Source organism: Zonotrichia albicollis, chromosome 8 (assembly GCF_047830755.1).
Source record: "Zonotrichia albicollis isolate bZonAlb1 chromosome 8, bZonAlb1.hap1, whole genome shotgun sequence".
NCBI classification, from domain to species: Eukaryota; Metazoa; Chordata; class Aves; order Passeriformes; family Passerellidae; genus Zonotrichia; species Zonotrichia albicollis.
Genome location: NC_133826.1, coordinates 28,768,545 through 28,789,381, shown reverse-complemented (window position 1 = coordinate 28,789,381; position 20,837 = coordinate 28,768,545). Strand labels below are relative to the sequence as shown.

The 20,837-nt window shown below is 53.6% G+C and overlaps 2 protein-coding genes across 3 annotated transcripts in view; one reads left to right on the top strand and one right to left on the bottom strand.

Moving 5' to 3' along the window:
• The window catches only part of RGSL1 (regulator of G protein signaling like 1), a 21,476-nt gene extending 15,847 nt beyond the window's left edge, over nucleotides 1-5,629 (bottom strand). Inside the window, exons 1-8 of the mRNA XM_074546585.1 lie at nucleotides 5,617-5,629; nucleotides 4,908-4,990; nucleotides 4,577-4,651; nucleotides 3,792-3,921; nucleotides 2,936-3,040; nucleotides 2,153-2,314; nucleotides 1,057-2,003; nucleotides 562-624 (exon numbers count right to left, since the gene is read on the bottom strand). Of these exons, the coding sequence (XP_074402686.1) occupies nucleotides 562-624; nucleotides 1,057-2,003; nucleotides 2,153-2,314; nucleotides 2,936-3,040; nucleotides 3,792-3,921; nucleotides 4,577-4,651; nucleotides 4,908-4,990; nucleotides 5,617-5,629 (1,578 nt within the window). The remainder of the gene's footprint in view (nucleotides 1-561; nucleotides 625-1,056; nucleotides 2,004-2,152; nucleotides 2,315-2,935; nucleotides 3,041-3,791; nucleotides 3,922-4,576; nucleotides 4,652-4,907; nucleotides 4,991-5,616) is intronic.
• On the top strand, nucleotides 3,838-20,837 carry GLUL (glutamate-ammonia ligase). Of its 2 annotated transcripts, XM_026796546.2 has the most exons (9): nucleotides 3,838-3,983; nucleotides 6,720-6,847; nucleotides 10,513-10,729; nucleotides 15,773-15,963; nucleotides 17,123-17,284; nucleotides 17,546-17,692; nucleotides 18,106-18,233; nucleotides 18,395-18,594; nucleotides 19,488-20,837. In XM_026796546.2, the coding sequence occupies exons 3-9, from the start codon at nucleotides 10,596-10,598 to the stop codon at nucleotides 19,804-19,806; spliced, it is 1,281 nt and encodes a 426-aa protein (XP_026652347.1). In that variant the 5' UTR covers nucleotides 3,838-3,983; nucleotides 6,720-6,847; nucleotides 10,513-10,595; the 3' UTR covers nucleotides 19,807-20,837. The 2 variants fall into 2 exon arrangements, with proteins under 2 accessions (XP_026652347.1, XP_005492300.1); XM_005492243.4 differs by lacking the exons at nucleotides 3,838-3,983; nucleotides 6,720-6,847; nucleotides 10,513-10,729 and adding an exon at nucleotides 14,706-14,840.

The following is a 20,837-nucleotide window of genomic DNA, read 5'->3' as shown; positions in this document are numbered from 1 at the left end:
TTTTGGTGGAAAAAAAAGAAGTGGAAAATTTGAGGGTGGTTGAGTCATAGGCTAAAAGGCTGCATGGCCTCTTCCCCCTGTGCTGACCAGGCACTGGTGCTGGGGCAGGGTCATCCCATGTGTGTCATGCACATGAGTCACATTAATAGCAGGAATAATTACACATTAATAGTGTGGGCAAGGAAAAAAAGGGCAGATCAATTCCCTGAAGTGCTGGGCTCACCCATGCCTACACTAAAAGCCTGCAATTACATTTCTCCCAGCTTTTAGGCAGGGTCACAGCTTGTCCCAGGGGAGCTCTCACAGGTTGTGCCTGCAGTGCTGCCAGCTGAAGGCGATGCTGTCCTGGAAGACCTGAGGATCATTGCTCCAGGCAGCTGGAGCAGGGTAGGATCTGCTGTGTCACCCTGTGGCAGCACTGGCTGGGGAGACTGTGGGATGCCAGACCACTGCAGCTAATGCTGGGCTTCTCCTCCCTCTGTCCCTCACTCCCTCTCCACCTTTTCACATCCCCAATGGAGCCTGCACACCTCCCAGGGTGCCCCTGTGCATCCCCCTTACCATAAACTGGAGGAATGTCCTGTCGTCAGCAGCCAGAAATTCCTCATAGAGGCCACAGAGCACCTGAGGAGGAGCAAAGGGGGATTATCCTCAGGCAGGGTGACAGTGCTGGTGCCACGGGTGGCTCACACCTTGCTGACATGCCCAGGATACACCTGCACATCCAGCTTGGTCCGTGGGGCTGCCCAGAAGGGCTGGGACTCTAAATGGGTTTTACTGGGGTTGTGCTGGAACTATGATGGGTGCAGAAGGATGGTCCTGGAATGTGCACCTAGCCAGGGTCACCAGAGATGTTCAGTGACGGCTCAGCCCAACCAGTGAGGAAGCTCCTTTCCACTGGCCTGGTCCACTGCAAGGTGACTGCAGGTTCTTCCCTTTCCTAATCCCTTTTCCTCTTCATTTTCCAAATGCTTCACTTCCTAAACACCCCCAGAGCCCTCACACCACCACAGGGGTGCCAATGCCAGCTGTACCTCCCAGCCTGACCCTCTGTACCTTGCAAATCTCCTTCTGGGCTCTGAATATCCAGGGGGAGAATTCTCCATATGTCAGACGGTTCCACAAACTCACGAGGGTCCTGGTCTCCAAGGGCAGCTTCTCAATGCTGCTGTCCTCCAGGTAGGTCTTGCAGATCTTCTCCCCAATCAGATGGCGCAGGGAGAAGCTGTTTTCTCTGCCGGAGTCCAGAACCACGGGCAGAAACTCCTCCAGGTCGTGCCACAGGTCCAGGAGAAGAGCCTCCATGGGCCTGTTCTGATGCTGCAGGAAATCTCTGAAGGGTCTTCCAGCACAAGCCTCAGCACTCAGGGCCCAGGGAAGGAAATCCAGGGTCTTGATTGGCTTTTTCAGGGATGGCAGCCGGGCAAGGGATGCAGAGGGAAGCAGGTCAGGGAGCATTTTCACCTTACAGAGGTTTTGTAGATCCTGCTTTGCACTGGACTGAGGTCTGCCAGGAAATGCTGCTCTTCCTCTGCCTCCAAAGGCAGGATGCTGTGACTGCTGGGGAGTTGATCCCACAGCATTCTTATCCAGCCACAATTCCTCCCTGCTCCCAGCTGGCCCTGGCTGCTTCTCTGCTTTCACCTGAAAAGTGGCCATTTTCAATTCTTGGCTGTCTCTCCCTTCCTTGACCATAGCCCAGACCTCTGCTTTGGCCTTCTGGCTGCAGTAGGGCCCTGGCACACCCTGGCTCCTTTTGATGTGCATGGTGGGGACGGGATCTGCAAGGCCTGGGGGCTGCCAGCCAGCCTGTGACAAACGTTTCTGATATTCCTGCAGCAAAGGCCGGCACAATTCCTCTTCCTCCATCCCCATCTTGCAGTGCTCGAGGAATTTAGGGAGCCAGTAACTCTGAATCATGAACAGGACCTGTTCCTGCATCTTGCTTAGGATCTCCCTCCTCGTGCTGATAGACTGGATGTGCTTGGCTTTTGGAAGAGACCCTGAGATGGATGCAGGGAATTACAACAGGGAGATGGCTCCATGCAGGCTGTTCCCCAGGGAGAGGATGGCATCCCATCCCCCTGGGAGCAGCCAGGAAAGATCTCTTCTCTGGAAGGGTGGTGCTCATCCCAACTCCCATGTCTCTTACCCACGATGGTGGTGCAGAAGGTGAGGACGCTGGAGCCTTCACGCAGATGAGTGGCTCTCAGCCTGTGCTCCAGGGACAAGAACAGCTCCCTCTGACTCCCATCCGACTCATCCAGACCCAGGAGCCTCTCAGTGATGAGCCAGAAGTCCATCAGTTCTTCCCCTACAGATCAGACAAGGGATGGGGGTTGGGAGGTGTGACGGTGTTCACAGGGGTCCCAGGATGAGGGAAGAGATGAGGATCTGACTCCATGTTTCAGAAGGCTTGATTTATTATTTTATCATATATATTATATTAAAACTATACTAAAAGAAAAAAATTCATCAGAAAGCTAGCTAAAAATAGAAAAAATACCAACAAAAAACTTGTGGCTCAAAGAGTCTGAGCCAGCTCACTGTGATTGGCCATTAATTGAAAACAACTACATGAGACCAATCGCAGATCCACCTGTTGCATTCCACAGCAACAAATAATCATTGTTTACATTTTGTCCCCAAAACCTCTCAGCTTCTCAAGAAGAAAAATCTTAAAGAAAAGATTTTTCATAAAAAATGTCTGTAACAGGGAGGAGCCCCTGGAAGCCCCGAGGGTGGATGAAGAAGAACCGAGGGGAACAGAGCACAGCAAAGCCACGGTTGTGCATCTCCCTCCCATCTCTGCTGCTGGCCCACCTTCCAAAGCTTTCTCTGGCATCTTACCCATGCCCCCAGCTCTGTGCCAGCCTCCTGGCAGGCAGGTGGCCCTGGCTGGCAGGGAGGGGGCTGTGGAGCATCCCGTGCCCACCTGCAGTTCCCCGGAGGAAGGCGCAGAGGTGCTGCATGCCCTGGCTCCCGCTGATGCACCTCTCCAGCAGCCACTGGTCAGCACTGTGCCAGTTCAGCAGCTCTGCTGTGGGACACACAGCACAGATGGCATCAGGGCCTGCCTGCCAGATCCCAAGGAAACTCTCCAGCTCCCACCCTGGAAGAGGCTGCTGGAGGGAGACCAGCAAATCACCCTGAAGTGGGAGTTTCAGGCAGGTTGCAGGATGCACACGGGGTGTTTGCAACGATAACTCGCTCCTGTCTGGGACAGTTAGTCCTGCTGTTGTGCCTCCCTTCCTTGCAAATGCCCATCTTTTCTGTCCTGAGTTGGGGGCTTGCCTCAATTTCCTCCAAATTTGAGTTTCAACCCGACTGGAGAAGCAGCAGCAATATATTCAGGAAAAGCCTTAGTGAACTGCTTATTTTTCTGAAATGTGAATCAGTACTCCTGCTGCCACAGCTTTCTTTCCAGTAGCAGTTGACATGCAGGCTGAGGAGCTGGACTGAGAAGACTCATTTTAGGGGCAAAGTGAGCAAAATCCCGAGTTGTGGCCAGTAAGAGAGATCATTGCCTGTCTTCCCAAAGCATCCCTGCTCAGCAGCAAACCCAGGATGCTCTCCACCCCTGGACTCCTCGGTAAACCCTGCTAGGCATGTACTTATAACAGCGTGGTGGGGTAAATCCCTGCAAAATGGGATGTAAATCCTAAAAATGGGATGTGCAACGCCTTCCCAGCCCGGAGCAGAGGCACGACCCAATGGGCAGGCACTGGCAGCGCCAGCCCCGCAGCGAGAGGAGCAGCGGCTCCGGTTTCCCCCGTGCCGCGATGACTCACCTGCTTCCCCCGAGCGAATGAAAGCCAGCAGCCTCTGGCAGAGGACGAGGTGCAGGCACAGGCTGGATTTGCAGAAGTGAGGCAGACGCTGCTTTTCCAACCAAGCCAGCAAAGCCGCGGGGCTGGCATCCTGCGCTGCCCAAGGAGAGGATTAGCTGCGAGCAAGGAGCCGGATCCTGCCTGGCTTTTAGGGTGAGTAACAGGTCCCTGCTACGGGGAAAGGAGGTGGGGAAGGAGCCCTGTTGCTATATGGCGATGGTGGTGCTAGGCACAAGGGGGATACTCGAGTTTCAGCCGCTGCCCGTGCCCAAAACGAGCTCCTGCAGGGCTTCCTTCCTCCTCCTCACAGAGCCCAGGCCATGGCAGCTCCCCGGGGGCTTCCAGAGGAGCGGGGGTTCCTGTTTGCTTTGGGATCTGAGCGTTTCAAGGGCTGTGGGGAACGGGCACGAGTGGGGAGGGAGGGCTGAGCCACCCTGGCTCCTGTTGAATTCAGGAGGAATCCGGGATTCAGGAGGAATCCGGGACAAGGGAATGATGTTTGTGTCCTTCTGTGCCGCCACACATGCCCTCGGTGTTTATGGCTAGACCCCATAAACTGCAGCAGGACTTTAAATGGATCGTGCTCCGCCCAGGGCTTTACAGCGAAACGACGGCCGGGGTTGAAATGATCGCTCGCAGCTGCACGAACAGAGAGCCAGAGAGGGGCCCTGGCAGTGCCAAAGCGGCTCCTTCCCGCCCCTGCCCTGTGCCCTTCCTCCCGCTCCTCCCTTCTAACAAGTTCTCACCAGGTGGCTCGGCAGCTCTGGCCACAGGCACCACCGGCCCATGCCACTGATGTAAAGGGGTGTCTGCCCAAAAATCTGCATTAAAACAGAAAGGGAGAGCTGAAAGAGATGGCAGAGGAACCCAGAGTTCTAGTTAGTTCCCACTACACAGAAGGGCAACAAATTCCCTTTTAGACCCTTTATCTCCAAGCTGAGATCTTCAGGTTTCCCTCATTTTCCAGCCTGAATGTGGTGAAGCCCCAATTTTCCTGCAGCCTCTAAAATGCCACAGAAAGTTCACCTGAGGAGAGCTCTGAAAGGCTCCAGGTTTGATGGTGCAGGGTGGACTTACAGGAAGGCTCAGAAAGATGTTGAAAAAGTCAACAAAAACATCATCTTGCAGCAGCAGCCCCATGTCCGTGGAAGCTATGGATGCTACAGGGGGAAAAGAGAGAGTTACCTGGGCTTTGTGTGGCCAGCTGTGAGCCAGAGGTGGAGTTTTGGGGGAAAATCAGCTTTAGGGGATGTGTGGTACGAGCTTGTCCTGTGTGCAGGGGGGGAGGATTTGGAGCTGGGACAGCGTGTGAAATGTGATTTGGGATGGGTGGCACAGGCTGTTTGGAAAGCACCAGGTTCAGGAGCATGCAGGAGCTGGGGAGTGTGAATGGCAGCCTCCCAACCAGCAAAGGTTCACAGAGGCTGGGCACAAATGTGGTGGCATCCAGAGGGCAGGAGAAGGGAGGTGTGCTCCTCTGCCTTACCCAGACACTGGGCATAACACAGCTCATCCACCCAGGACTCAGTGCAAGTGTCAGTGGCCAACACCTCCCGCCACCCTGTGAAGTTTTATTCATTTCTGGAAGATGTGGATGCCGGAAGGTGTGCTGGCATCAACCTGCTGGTGGGTGGATGCCCCTGGAAAAGCCCTCTTCCATCAAGGCACAGTGGTTTTACAGGGAGGACCTATATTTCCAAGCTTCATACAGCTTTTTTCCCCCCCATTTTTCCACCTTTTGGGCTGTGTTTAGAGGGGCTGAAGCCCCCAGCAAAGGGGAACTCACCAGGAGTCATCATGATGGTGCAGTGTTCCGGTGCTGGGTTCCGAAGTGCCACCCTGATTGTGACACACTCCTTTGGGTGACCCCTGGGGGGCTGCAGCTCCCTCCAGGCCTGTTTATCCTGCAGAGGAGAGCACTGAGAGAGGATCTGAGCAGCGTCTCTATGGGCCTGCAGAGGGGATGTGCAGAGGGTGGAAGCCAGGCTGCTCTTGGTGGTACCATGAAATGGGATGAGAGAAACAGGAACAGAGGAATTCCCACCTGAACATGAGGAAAAGCTTCTTCACCGTGATGGTAACTGAGCACTGGAACAGGTTGCTCTGAGAGGCTGTGGAGCCTCCCTTAGTGGAGCTATTTGAGAATTATCTGGGCACAATCCTCAGTACTGGGCTCAGGGGACTCTGCTTGAGCTGAGGTGTTGGACCAGGTGGTGCCTTGTGACCTTACTCCTCCTCTGATGCTGTGAAATGTCACTTTTTAAATCTCCAGCCCTGCAGGCACACTCGGGCAGTCCTGAAATGAAACCCCATTGGATTTGGTGGGAAACTGCTCCAACAAAGGCAGGAATTACGCATTTTATCTTTTTAGAAGGTTAATTTATTACTTTATGATACTATATTATAATAAAGAATACTATACTAAACTAAAGAATATAGAAAAGATACTGAAGGCTAAAAAGATAATAATGAAAATTCGTGACTCTTTTTAGAGTTTTGACACAACTTGGCCCTGATTGGCTAATGAATTAAAACAACTCACACTGGAGACTAAAGAAATAATCACTTGTGACTAAACAATTTTCAAACACATGAGCACAACACAGGAGAAGCAAATGAGACAAGAATTATTTTTTTAAGCTTCTTAGCTTCTCAAGAGAAAAATCTTAAACAAAAGATTTTTTTCAGAGAATATAAATGCCACAAAAATTTTCCCCTCTCCCTGCTGGGACAAATTTCTTGCCTTCAGAGGAGGTTCCTGGTGGCACCTCAGTGCTGGGTGTCACTGTCAGTTCATCTGCTCAGCTCGGGATGGGAATTTCACAGGAAACCCCTCTGTGTTTGCCCCAAACAGACCAACATTTCTTATCTGCTGTCCTTCTTCACCAGATCTGGGGCTCAGACCTACCCTTGGAGACCCTGCAGCTGGAAGAGGAGAAGGAGGAGAAAAAGAAGGAGGCCCATCCTGCAGCAGGAGGGAGCTGCTCCCCTGGCAGGGGGCGGAATCTGCTCCGCAGGTGGGTGTTCGATGCTGCTCTGGTCTCTGTGCCAGACCTGGGGGCAGGACAGCGTCCCACAGTGTCCCCAGCAGCGGGGCCACCTCACGAGGTGGCGCTGTCAAACCAGGAATGCGGAGCTGCTCCCAGCAGCAGCAGGGCTCTGCATCTCAGACAGAGCACAGCTCCGAGCTGATTGTGGGGCTGGTCACTGGGCCAAAACCCACAGCGATGTGGGGAAGGGGCAGCTGTGAGCCACAGAACACCTGCTCCTCCCAGCGGGGCCAGGCAGAGCTGTGGGAAGGAGTTATGGGGAGGAGCAGCAGCTCCCATCATGGATCCGTAAAGATTTCTGCAGCTGAGCCCTAGACGTGAGAGGGGGGATATGAATGAACTGGAGGGGTGGCTGTCTCACACCTAAAAGACTCAAAAATCCTCAGAGAAAGGTCAAAACTTAAAAAAATAACACATTTTCCAGTTGGCAACTGAGCAGATGCCCAGTAGGATCCTCAGAGGATGGGGTGGCTCCTTGGGTGCTCATCCAGCTCTGGACTGGCCTCAGTGGAACTGTGAGGGCTTCTGCCAGGAAAAAAATAGGGTTGTGAGGAGGAATTGGCCAACATGGTCACTTTGGGAGGGCACAGGGCCATTTCCATGGAGTTTCTCCCCAAGAGGTCTGGCAGGATGGAGCTCTCCTGTCCTGGCTTCCCAGGACACATGGTGTCCTCACAAGAGGAGCTCACGTGAGCTGGGTGGCTATCTAGGAAAAAAAAAAAAAACCAAAAAAAGTTTGAAAAAAAGAGGTGGACACAGGAGCAGAGCCCAGATTTAGAAGGAAGCTCGGAGTGGCTGGGCCCCATAAAAAGATAAGGGCGGGGTTGCAACATCAAACACGTCAGGAGGGCTTTGCTGCCCCTCTACCCCAGCCCAAATCACCCACCCTGACGTGGGGAGCAGCCCTGGGGTGACGAGGGGCAGAGCCTCACGTTCCCAGAGGGGATGGGCTGGGGTTTTTCTCCTTGCCCAACATCAGCTGGCACTGCTCCCCAGCGTGGCAAAGTCCAAGGCTGCCCAAACACAATGTCAGCCTCACTGCCCGGGGTCACTGGGCACTCACAGCCCCCCCAGCAGCCCAGCCTGGCCCTTTTGGTGCCATCAGGAGGGTAGGGGGTGTTTCCCACACACCCCAAATGTCTCAGCATTGCTCTGGCTCTTGGTGATGGTCTGCAGAGACAGAAATCTAGGGAGCTCCAGCCTGAGTGCACAAACTTGCTCTCCCCCTTAGCATAAGTATTAAATATAAGTATATAAGTATGTCCTCACCACGAGCTTTGGGGGAAAATTTGGAATTTTCCCCCCCTGTTCAGCCTCATGCTCTTTTCATATAAATAGTTTATAGGACATTAGGCCCACAGAGCCTTAAAAGTGGAGTTTCTCTAGGCTGAGGAATTCCAGCTCAGCCTTAAATATGAATTCTTTTCTTGAACACACTACAATGATTTTTACAATGAATTCCAGCTCACCCTTAAATATGAATTTCTTTCTTGAACACCCTACAGTGATTTTTCTCATGTGATTTCCCTGCTCCAGTCTCCTGAGTGCATGAGATCTGTTTGCTCGGCAAGCACCCCACTGGTGTTTCCTTGGGCAGTATTTTTGAGCCTGTTGCCATCTGTCCGTGGTTTCCTTGCTTGGGACTGTCCCTTACAGCTGACAGCCCCTGTGGCAGGCTCTGCCTTCACTTGTCTCCCCTCCAGCTGAAGCAGAACCACTGGTGTAACCTTACCTCAGCCTCTGGGGCTGTTGACTTCAGCAGCCTGGGTTAAATATGTGTTGTGGCAGGACAGGGACCTAATTCAGCCATGAGGGAGGGACATGGGCAGCGGCACCTTGCTGTTATAATTAATAATTTATCATTTTTATAATTAATTTTTTTTTGTTGTTGTGTAATTTACAATGTCAGGCCCAGATTCACCCCTTCATCCACTCAGGCAGCAGTTTGAGAATTTCTGCACTCATGGAGATGTGATGTGTGTTCGGCTGAGATTAACAGCTAACACAGCCCCAACCTGGCTGGGAGTGCTTTTAAACAGTGTGTACTCAAAATAGGGGGGAAAAATATCCCAACACAAACAACCCTCACCAATTTGCAGCAGCGGGGAAAGGCATGTGCTGAGAGCTCTCCCTGGGCTATTCTCCACCCTTGTACAGAACGAACTGAGCCAAGCAATTCCTGGGTCTCAAATCCCGCCTGTCCCTGACGGTTCTCATCTTCCAGCTTCCCCCCTGGCTGCTGCTGGAGGCAAACACGTGCTCGGGGAAGGTGCAGGCCCCCGGGCAAGCTCTGCAAGCACAGCAGGTAGGGGCTGGCAGCCGGGAGTGCCCCTGGATCTGGGCAGGGGGCTGCTGGGGCATGGGGCAGTGCCAGGGGCTCCTGGGAGGGGTGCCAAGCTGAGCGGTGCTGTCAGAAACGCCAAACACTTGCTTTTAAAAGTTTAATACTAATAAAATGGTTATAAAAATAGCAATATAATTAGAGGAATAAAAATTTTGGACAATTTGGATTAGGTGTCCTGTGGCTGCTATCTCGCTGCAAGTCCTTTCTTTAAAAAATGTATCTTACATAGCATAGCTTCTATTTTAACATTATGTTATAACCTAAAACTATATTTACCACACTACTTAAGAAAATTAATACATAATTTATATATATAGAAAATAATACATAACTTTCTAACATAATACATATAATATTCATTTTAATATTTGCAAAAAGCCCATCATAAAATACTCATTTTTCACAGGTGAGCATGGGGACAGGTGGCTCAGAAAGGGGTGAGGAGGGAGGTGGCTGTAGGAATTTGCTTCTTGTTACTATTTTTTGTCTTTTTTAAAAGGAAAAAAAGTTTAGAAGTTTTTTGTTTGTTTGTTTGTTTGTTTGTTTTTTAGTGTTGGAAGCAGAAAAGTTTTAATAAAAGGCAAAATAACAAAACTCCTTACAGAGAAAACCTGAGCCAGGTGCAAGAGGTTCTTGCTCCTAGTAAAACACTCCACAAAAGCAATTAGTTCCTTTGCTCTCTTCTTTTTCTAGTAAATTGCTTAGGCAAGACTTTTTGGCTCCTGTCCAATTGGCTGTGCTTAAGTTTGAGGTGAAGTCCCCAAAGTCCTATGAGGTGGCTTTTTGCCTAATTGAAGAGAGAAACTGGTGCCAGCACCTGGGTTGTCCTGGGGACCATGCCCCAAGGTTCCTCTTCCCTTTGTGCATAGTCCAGGGAGCTGAAAGAGGAGGGAAGGTTTTTTTTCTCTCACTCTCAGTGTGTCTCTGCAAGTTTGCACTGATTAATTTGCTTTCCTAAACTGCCCTTTAGGGCAGCCCAGGTGATGTGCTCTGGAAAGGCTGAAAGCCCAAGGTCCCTCTTCTTTCTGTGCATGGTCCAGGGAGCTGAATGAAGAGGAAGGGTCCTTTTTTTTTCACTCTGAGTGTGCCTCTGTAAGTTTGCAGTGATTAATTTGCTTTCCTAAACTGTCCCAGGTGATCTGCTCTGGAAAGGCTGAAAGCCCAAGGTTCCTCTTCCCCCTGTGCATGGTCCAGGGAGCTGAATGGGGAGGGAGGGGTTCTTTTCTTTCACTCTGAGTGTGCCTCTGTAAATTTGCACTGATTAATTTGCTTTCCTAAACTGGCCCAGGTGATCTGCTCTGGACAGGCTGAAAGCCCTCTGGCCACCAGCCCACGGCCACCCTTGACCCTGGCAGCACCTTCAAAGGGAGCATGGGGCTGCTGCGGAGCGTGCAATGTTTGCTCACAGCCAGGGCCAGCAGCTGCTCCCTGCCTGCCCTGGGGGGTTTCGTCAGCATCCTGCAGCGCTCCGGGGGACACTGCTCGGCCACTGCTGCTTGCACAAGGTCAGTGTCCCCAGGGCCCTCGTCCCCCACACCCCACGGGGGCTCGGTCACTTCTGAGCTAAGCGCTGGCTCGGGTGCCGGCTTGGATTGTCCAGCCCTGGGTGAAACGTGCTGCATGTCCAGGTGTGCCAGGCTGGGAGCACCTCAGGGGCTGCTGGCGTGGGTCCTGGCAGAGGCAGCTGTGCCCAGGGGTGGGCAGAGGTGGAGGTGATGCAATATCAGGACAGGCAGCCCGTGGCTGAGCTCACTTGGGTGCAGTTCAGTTGCTCATGCAGGGCCTCCCAGCACGAAGCACTTCCCTGGATGCATCTGGAAGTGGTATAGCTCACAGAATTCACAGAATCACAGAATTACTGGAAAAGACCTTCAAGATCATCAAGCCCAACCCAGCCCCAACCCCTCAACTAAATCCTGGCACCCAGTGCCACATCCAGGCTTTGTTAAACACACCCAGGGATGGGGACTGTACCACCTCCCTGGGCAGCCATTCCAGAGCTTTATCACTCTTTCTGTAAAAAACTTTATCCTGATATCCAACCTGTATTTCCCTTGGTGCAGCTTGAGGCTGTGTCCTCTGGTTGTGTCAGTGCTGCCTGGAGAAAGAGACCAACCTGAGCACAGCCACTTTATTTAGCTCAGTTTAGGAGCGTGTTGAGTGTGGGGAGAGGAGAGATGCTGAAGATGTTCCTGCTCATTGCAGGGGGTTGGACTTGATGACCTCCAGGTCCCTTCTACACCAAACCAAAGCATTCTGTGATTCCATGATGCTATGCCCATCCCTCCTCCCTGCCAGCTGTGCCACTGCTGGAGGCTGGGGCATCTTGGGTGTGTTCAGCCTCCTCCTGGGACTTGGCATCACAACAAAATGGGCAATTCCTCCTCCCTGTGTGACATCTCTGTTGGGAAAAAAAACCCAAAATAACAACATTTCCTTTCTAGTTCAGAATTTTTCTTTAGTGCTGGTGAAAGACCAGTGGGTACCTGGGCTTAGCAGTCTGGGTCTGCAATCTGTTGGATTTGAGATCCCAGGGTCTGGGGTGGGGATCACAGTGCTGGCAAAGTCCCTGAAAGCCATCAGCCACTGCCTCAGGGTCTGAGCCACATGGAAATTTCATATCCTGTGTATTTAACCCTCAAGTTGCCAACCCCCCCGAATGGTGTGACATTTCTGCAGTTTAAGGCATTCCCAAATGGAAGACAGGGATGGAGGGGGACACACAGACAAGGGATGAGTCACAGCAGCCCCAGCAGCTGGAAAAGGGGAGGAATTCCTCATGCTAGCTGAGAGAAACTCATCCTGCTCCCCTGGAAGGTGCAGGGACACGGCTGTGCCCTGTCCCTGAGGGTTTGCCTTGCAGGCAGGAGGCTGCAAAGTCCAGCCTGCCCAACCCTCCTAACTCAGCAGCCACTTCCCAACCTTGGCACTTGTCTCAGGATATCAAACTGTGCCGGCGGGAAGCGCCGGGCCGGGCCAATAAAGGCCAGTAAAGGCAATCAAGGTGTTCCCACGATTCAACAGCAGGAAGAAGGAAAAACCTGAGCCAGTTGGGACTCACCCCTGGCAGGGGACATTGTCTCACTCTCTGGCTCTGCCTGTGGCCCTTTGAAGGTGGATTTCAATCCACTCCTGGGTGGTGTCACCGTGGGCACCGAGCCCTCCCCAGCTGCCTCCCGGGAGGGTTTTGTTGGCGACACCGGGGGTCACTGGAGCACGCAACTGGGCCAAAGCACAGCCCGAGCAGGCTTTCCCAAAAACATAATTAATTTTTTTAAAAAAAAGAAAATAAATCATATTTTTAAAAAGCGCAGCCTGAGCAGGCTTTCCCCCAAAAATAATTTTAAAATTTTAAAAAAATAAAAAAACAGAAAAAAAAGAAACTAAATTAAATTTTTTAAAAGCCCGAGAAGGCTTCCCCCCCAAAAAAAAATTAAAAAGAAAAAAAAATTAAAAGAAACGAAATTAAATTTTTTAAAAAATATAATTTTAGAAAGAAAATTAATTAAAAAAAGTTTTTAAAAAGGCGGTCTGGAAGGGGAGGAGGGGAAGGAAGGCAGGCGGTAAACAAGCCCGGTGAGGCCAGCGAGGAGGCCCGGGAACGCTTCCCGGGAGAGGGCGCTGGGTCCGCGGCTGCCGCTTCTCTCCGGCTCCCAAACTCGTGCAGGGCGAGCACAGGGCCTTGGGCATGAGCCAGCCAGCAAACCCTCCGGGGCTGGCAGCTCCATCCTGCCACCCCCGCCACCACAGCCCTGCCCACCCTGGGGGGCTCTGCCAGGCTGGGGGTTGCGGCCCGGTGTGGATTTTTGGGATGGGGAGATGATGTTTGCATTGTCCAGCTGCCTTTGCTCCCCCCCCTTGCCTTCAGGGTTGACTGGAGCTGCCCAGCCCCGAGGCTTGCAGGGCACGGGGGTCACCCCACTGCTCAGGGGCCTCCTCTTGTAAACATCTGGGTGTGTTCGAAGCCAAAGGTGGACAGAGTTACTGGGAAATGTGCAGGTAGAACTGTAATTCCAAGAATTTGGAGCTGTCAGAGCTCTCAGATTAAAGAAACCCTCCACAAACCTAGGGAAGAGGGCTGGACACTGCTTTACATTGCCTGTGGCTTGACAGCTCCCCTTTATGGGAGCTATTTTGGGCTCCTGCTCTGCTTCCTTTTACTCCAGCTGAGCTGTTAGATTTGGGTGACCACAGCTGAACTTGGGCTGAACGTGAGTTGCTGAGCTCATTTCCCAGGGTAAAACACCACGTTCGTTGGTTTGTTTGTGCGTTGGAGCCATTTCTGTGTGCTCAGGGTGCAGGAGCAGGGGTGGTGCTGGTAGGAGGCACTTTCTGGAGTGCTCAGGGCAGGCTGTTGCAATGCTCGGTGGCTCTGCCTTGCTCAAGCAATTCTAGGAGGAGAAAAGCACCCGAATTTCACCTCGTTCTGGACAGCCCCGGGGGATTGCCACACACCCATGGCTGCTCCAAGGTGCTGCTGAGGGCTGAGCCAAGCTGTCCCCGCAGGGAGGGTGAGGATCTGGCTCTTGAGATGGGTGATAAATCAAAGCCTGGTGTTGGCCAGCACTTCCACCTCCTCCCTCCTGAGGATCCGGCTCTCCCTGGCCACTTTCCCTCTGGATTCTGGCTGTACAGTGGCCGTGTCCGTGGCAGGGTGGCTGGGATGTCCGGGAGGCTCCAGCTTCTAGAGGAATGGCAGCTCTGGAGCCATTTCCTGAGGCTGGCACGGGGCGCAGCAGGCTCGTGTGGCTCCGTGGCAGGCGTGTGGGTGGCGTGTGCTCGCCCTGGGACCTGCGTGTGCCCTGGCGTGTGCACACACGGCTGCCAGCTCCGTCTGCTCCTGCTGGCGTGGCTCTCCCGCCCCGTGGATCCGGAGTCTCTTGTCCCATCTCCTGGAGCTGCAGGAGATGGGACAAGCGACCCTGTGAGGTGGAGATCCGGACATGGTGGAAAAACACTGGGCACTGCCTGCGGTTTGCTGGGCGCTCCCATGGTGGGGCTGGGGGATTTCTCCCCCCTCGAGTGATCCTTGCAGTGAGGCTCTGCAGATCCAGCTGCTGGAGGCTGTGACCTGCTCCAAGGAGGGCACCGAGGCTTTTGTCCCCCTCCCAGGAGCGGGCACCAAGCCAAAGGGGCTCGGTGGAGCTCCATGCCTCCCTCTCTCCCTGTTTTCCCGGGGCGGCCAGTTTCTATCCCTGCCAGCTCTGCCAAGGCAGCCTAATGTAAACGCTGCCGAAAGCCTTGGATCCGCTCCCGCCCGCCTAGGGACGAGGGGTTGTTTTTCCAGTCGGGAGCGCTGTTAAAAACACCCCAAACCCACCCAATCTCTCCGCTCTCTGCCCTCTGTTCCCTCACTTTCCCGCACCCGCCCGAGTGCCCCTTTGCCGGGGGCGGCCGGGCCGGAGCAGGCGGAGGAGAAGGCGGAGGAGAAGGAGGAGGAGGAGGGAGGCGGGGTGGTGGCGGCCCTGTCCCCCGTGCCGTGTCCCTCCCGTCCCGCCGCGCTGCCCAATCCGTGCGGCGGGGCCGGCGCTGCTCCGCCATAAAGGGGCGGCGGGCGCGGCCCCCGGAGCCGAGCGTGGGAGCCCCGCGCCCGCCCGCAGCCGCCGCCGAGCGCAGGTACCGGCCCGGGGGGACACGGGGACACCGCTGCCCGCCACCCGCCGGGCTCGGCAGGGCCGGGGAGATCTTCCAAGGGGAAATTCCTCCTTTGGGGGAAGGGGGGGGAGGAGGAAGTGGCAGCTTGAGTTTTCTGTTGAAGACATTCCCTTTGCAGCTTTTGTGGTTTTATTTTTGGCCCCCACGAGGCTGCCTGGAGAGGCACGCGTGGGAGATGCTTCTGGCAGGGCAGCGGGGCGGTGGGAGCCGCCGCGGGGTGGCCTGGGGACGGCTCATCCCGCAGGGATGTTGGAGCGGCTTCCCCAGTCAGTCCGCATTCCCAAAGTGCCGGCATTCCCGGCATTTCCCTGGAAAACAGCCGCTGCTGTGGGTCGGACACGAGTGGGCTGGCTGGCTATAGAGCCCGGCCCGCAGGGCTCTGGGGATTCTAGAGCCACCCCGGCCCATCCCGCTCCCCGCTGCTGCTGGGGTGCTCAGGGCTCCTGTGTGCTGCCTGTTGCTTTTCCTGCTGCCCTGGCACCGGGCTTGGATAACCTCAGCCCGGCTGAGAAGGCAGCTGGGGCAGAAAAGCCCTCCTCGATGATGCAGATTTATTCAGAAAGCCTCAGCTAAGCTTTCCTTGCATTAGCCTTGCTCTTGAGTGGAGTGTGGAGGTGAAAAGTTCATGTGGGGCTAAGGAGCCGTTTGGAAGTCTGTTGCTCTGGTTTATTAGCAGGAGTTTGGTGTTTTGAAGGGTTTCTGGAGCAGAGCTAGCTTGAGCTGCTGTGTGTTCTCCCTGAGGAATGACAGGGAACCGCTGGAGATGGCAGCCAGCCCTGCGGCCGAGCTGCCTCCTGCTCCTCCCTGGCCTTGGGTGGGGAAGGGGGGTGCTGAAAAATGTGGGCATGAGGAAAGGGCTCACAGCTGGGGCTGTCTGTGATTCCCCCCTGCAGGAACCCCCTCGTCAGGACTGCAGCCATGGCCACCTCAGCGAGCTCCCACCTGAGCAAAGCCATCAAGCACATGTACATGAAGCTGCCGCAGGGGGAGAAGGTGCAGGCCATGTACATCTGGATCGACGGCACGGGGGAGCACCTCCGCTGCAAAACCCGCACGCTGGACCACGAGCCCAAGAGCCTGGAAGGTGAGAGGGCAGGTGCAGCACTCGTAGCCCCTCACTGGGAGGAGGAAGGATGCCATTTCTCTCTTCCCGTGGCAGAAGGATGGTTTTTAGGGAGGATGTGCTCTTCCAGTTACCTCTTTCCCCATATACCTCAGGGGAATGTTCCCAGCTCTCCAGATGTGGAGTTTCAGGGAGATGCCTGGGGCTGGGAGCCCGTCCTTGGTGCTGTCCCTGCCGTGGAGGGGCTGCTGGCAGGGGCTGGGGGCTCTTGGCAGGGGCTGGGCTGCCCATTGACTCTTGAGTACTCGTTTTGGCCGGAAGTAGTTTGGCAGAAGAAAGTGCAGGGGAAAGAATGGAGCTATCCGGTGTAATTAAGAGCTTGTGTCCCTCAGAACAAACAGTCCCAGCTTACACAATAATAGCATTAGGATTTTCCCCAGGTTGCCATGGAGCTGGCTGGAGACAGTTATGAAATGAAAATACTGTGTGTGACTGAGCAGAATTTTCTTTTTTCTTTTCTTTCCTTTTTTTTTTTCCTTTTCCCCTCTCTCCTTTCCCCTTTTCCCTCTGAGGGAGTGGTTGGCACAGCTCCTGTTGGAAATCTTTTTGCTTCCCATCCTCCCTCTTTCCCTCTGGGATATGGAGGCGATAACATTGCCTGGGTAGAGTTCTGGGCTTTGACCTGGAGGGCAGTGGTTAGGATGGAGGGGTGGGCAAGGGGCCACACACCCCTTCCATGTGAGATTCCACCTATCTGATTTGCCTTCCCACCTTCTTAAGGCCTTGGTAGTGTTACTGAGGGTATTCCATGGCTCCCCTCATTCCCACAGCTGGAAGGTGGCTCGTGGTCTGCCCTCTCCCAGCTGAGGGGACCGGGTGCTTTGCTCATCCCTGTGGTTGTTGTGACATGGGAAATGTCCTCAGTGCTACTCTGTTCACTCAGGCTTGGCCAACAGCCCAGCAACTTGTTATTTTCCAGGGTGGCCGGGGACTTGCACTCCTGTGATTTTTTTTGCTTGTTTTGGGTTTGTTGGTTGGGTTTTTTTTGCTTCCCCCACTTGGAACAAAATTAGCTGAGCTGGGACTAAACCTGTTCTCTGTGAGCATCTTCACATCTGTCTTCCTGGAGGGCAGCAGGGATCCCATGGGTCACTGTGGCTGGTTCCTCTCTTTGCTCCAGATCTCCCTGAGTGGAATTTCGATGGCTCCAGCACCTACCAGTCCGAAGGCTCCAACAGTGACATGTACCTGCGACCTGCTGCCATGTTTCGGGACCCTTTCCGCAAGGATCCCAACAAACTCGTTCTCTGTGAGGTCTTCAAGTACAACCGCCAGTCTGCAGGTGAATGAATGGACCTTCTCCCTCCTTCCCTTCTCCTGGTGTTTCTAGGAAGGGGAATGGAAACTCTGCCCAACGCTGTCTGTGCCCTTAGCATGACACAGAAATAACGTGAAAGTAGAGAGCAAACAAAGCGCTGGTGATGGACTAAAGGGCTGGGCTTGGGATTCTTCAATGCTGCTTGGGACTCAAAGTGTTAAATAAATAGAAATGGGGAGTGGAGGTGGCATCACTCGTGAGCCTCATGTCGCTTTTCCATTCCAGAGTCAAATCTCCGGCACACCTGCAGGAGGATTATGGACATGGTGTCCAACCAGCACCCCTGGTTTGGGATGGAGCAGGAGTACACTCTCTTGGGGACAGATGGACATCCATTTGGCTGGCCTTCCAATGGCTTCCCTGGACCCCAAGGTAATCTTCTGGGAGCCTGGAGCAAGTCAGGAGTGTTTGAACTGAAATCTGTGTGGCACAGCTTCGGGCGAGTTGAGGGCTTCAAGGTGCTCCTAGAACTGAAGGTGGAGGGTAGAAAGGGGAATATTGGCAAAAACCAAGCAACCAACAAGATTAAATTTGTCACAGAAAGGCTGAGGTGGGGATTGGCCACATCCAAATTTGCTGCTGGGTTTGTTGGTCTGCAGGGGACTTAAACTCAGAGGCAGACTTAAACTCGGGGCGAACTTGCTCTCCGTCAGTGTTCTACCCTGCCAGTTCTTCCATGAAAAACACACCTTGGGGCTTTTGAAGAGTTCTCGGTCCATGCTGGGTGTTCACTGGATGTCAGGGTTTTTCCCTGTGGAGGCTGATGTTGCCTTGTGCTGTTGCAGGTCCGTATTACTGCGGTGTGGGGGCAGACAAAGCCTATGGCAGGGACATTGTGGAGGCCCACTACCGAGCGTGCCTTTATGCCGGCGTGAAAATCGGAGGAACCAACGCAGAAGTGATGCCAGCCCAGGTAAATCATTCTAAGATGCTTCATGGAGCGAGAGAGTAGCGTGGAAAAACCCCAGGCAGGGGGAGCTGCGTGTGCCTGCTCTGAGCTGTGTGGCTGTCAGCATCAGCATGTGGGAGGTGCCTGTCTCCACCCCACTGAGCCCCTGACCCTCCTCCTTGCAGTGGGAGTTCCAGGTGGGACCATGCGAGGGGATTGAGATGGGTGATCACCTCTGGATCGCGCGCTTCATCCTGCACCGGGTGTGCGAGGACTTCGGGGTCGTGGTGTCCTTCGATCCCAAACCCATCCCTGGGAACTGGAACGGTGCTGGCTGCCACACCAACTTCAGCACCAAGAGCATGAGGGAAGAAGGAGGTCTCAAGTAAGTGTTTGGGTTGTTTACTGGGCAGCAGGATTTTGGATGATTTTGGTGCTTGGAGTGACATCTGAGTCTTCTGGATAGGGTTTTTTTGGTCGTTTTGTTTTTGTGGTTTCTTTTTTTTTTTCTTAGTATGTATTTTTTTTTATAATGACACATTCTTGTCTTGATGCTTGGTGAGCAATTCAGCCAGCAGTACAGCTCCACCAGTACAGGATGCAGCTATCTCTAACAGCCTGTCCAGCTCCTGACCTCCCAGTGCTGGGAACAAACAAACAAACCCACTCAGCACAGGGCTTTTTAAATGATATTTTTACAGCCATGATGAAAGAGAAAGACCATTTGCTTCATCTGAGCAAGGCTGCCATGTTTTCTTAAGAGATGAACATCCTAAAAATGCAAACTGTGCGTTCCTGCACATGACTGCTGTGCAGTCAGGACACTGTGTCAGTGGAGCTGTGTGGAGGGATGCATCCTGGCAGCTCTGTTTTTTTGCCTTAATCTTAATGCTGCCCTGAGATAACGTGACTCTGTGAGCTTCATGAATAGCAACGCCAGTGTTGAGAGCTCTCCTGTCTGAGAAGCGTGAAGTTTAACTGGTGGTGTCTCACAGGTGGCACTCCCTGGGAATCTGTGGGGTTTGGCCATGAGGACTTTTCTGGGCCAGCAAAGTGGGCCTTTTCTGGGCCTCCACAAAAGTGGAGAGAAACCCCGTGTTGGGATGAACAGCCATGTGGGCCGTGGGGCACAAGACATCATCACAAAGTGCCTTGGGGACTCTGATTAATCTCGCTGTCACTTTGACACGACAGTCCAGAGGCGTTCAGCTCCAGAGGCGTTCAGCTCGTCCCATCCCTCACTGTGCCACCCCTGTCCCTCCCTCCCTCCCTCTGCAGGCACATCGAGGAGGCCATTGAGAAGCTGAGCAAGCGCCACCAGTACCACATCCGCGCCTACGACCCCAAGGGGGGGCTGGACAATGCCCGGCGCCTGACGGGCTTCCACGAGACCTCCAACATCAACGAGTTCTCGGCCGGCGTGGCCAACCGCGGCGCCAGCATCCGCATCCCGCGCAACGTGGGCCACGAGAAGAAGGGCTACTTCGAGGACCGCCGGCCCTCGGCCAACTGCGACCCCTACGCCGTGACAGAGGCGCTGGTCCGCACGTGTCTCCTCAACGAAACCGGGGATGAGCCTTTTGAGTACAAGAACTGAGCAGACTGCGCCCCGCGGCCGCCGCCGCCGCCTCCCCCCGCGCTCCCCGCGCCCCTAAAGTTCCCTTCTAGCTGTAATCCCGAGGGTACAAGATAACATGTTTCGTGTCTCAGTAACTCTTGTTGTCTTGAGGTGGGGGAGGAGGGCAGGTTTAGTTTTATCCGTGTCTGTTTGTCGTTGACTCTTTGGAAGACGAGAGGAGGACGGGGTGTTAGAGAACTTTTAACCACTGTTTTATTTTTTTTTTTTGTCTAATTCATGTGTACATCCGATGGGATCCTGTGGCTTCCAGGGACAGACTGCACACACAGAAGGCGTGTAGGAGAGGAGAAAGCTTAAAACAGAGCCAGATTTGGGGGGCCAGCCCCACTGCTGACTGATGGCTGTCTGAGGTCGGTGTCTCTCTGTGGAGCAGGGAAGATGGGAGCTGTGGTGACGGGAGCTGTGCGTGTGCTCCTGCCTATTTGGGGACGTGACAGGGACATCGTCACCCTCCGGCCACTCTGAGGTTTCTGGGAATCTTCTGGCATTGAGGAGAACTCTTGGTTCTGTCACTGGAAGTCAACCCATCTCTGGCTCATAACACAGAGTGAAGTAGTATTTTTCTATTTAAATATAAAAAGAGAAAAAAAAATATATATGAAAGTGTTTTTTTCTTGGAAGAGATGATGTTCCAACGCCTCATCCAGCCAGAGCGGGCAGAGCTCTTGCGGATGCAGTCGGATGCAGGTGGGACTGAGGGTGAGCTCAGAGGGCGACTGGGACGAGATTTGTTCCAGCATGGAGTGGAGCTTGCAGGAGGGGGTTCCCAGAGCAGGAAGCCTGCAGAAGCATTTGTTACTGTAATTCAGGTGGCCGTGACACGCTCGGAGTGGGAGGAAGGTGTCCTGAACCAAGAGTTGACTGGTCAACGGCGTTCTGGACAGAGCTGTGGCTGTGTCACCTGTCCAGCAGGGCTAGCATGTCACTAAAGCAGGGCTTTGGATAAAGGTTAAAACAAAAAAAAAAAAAAAAAAAGGAGAAAAAAATAA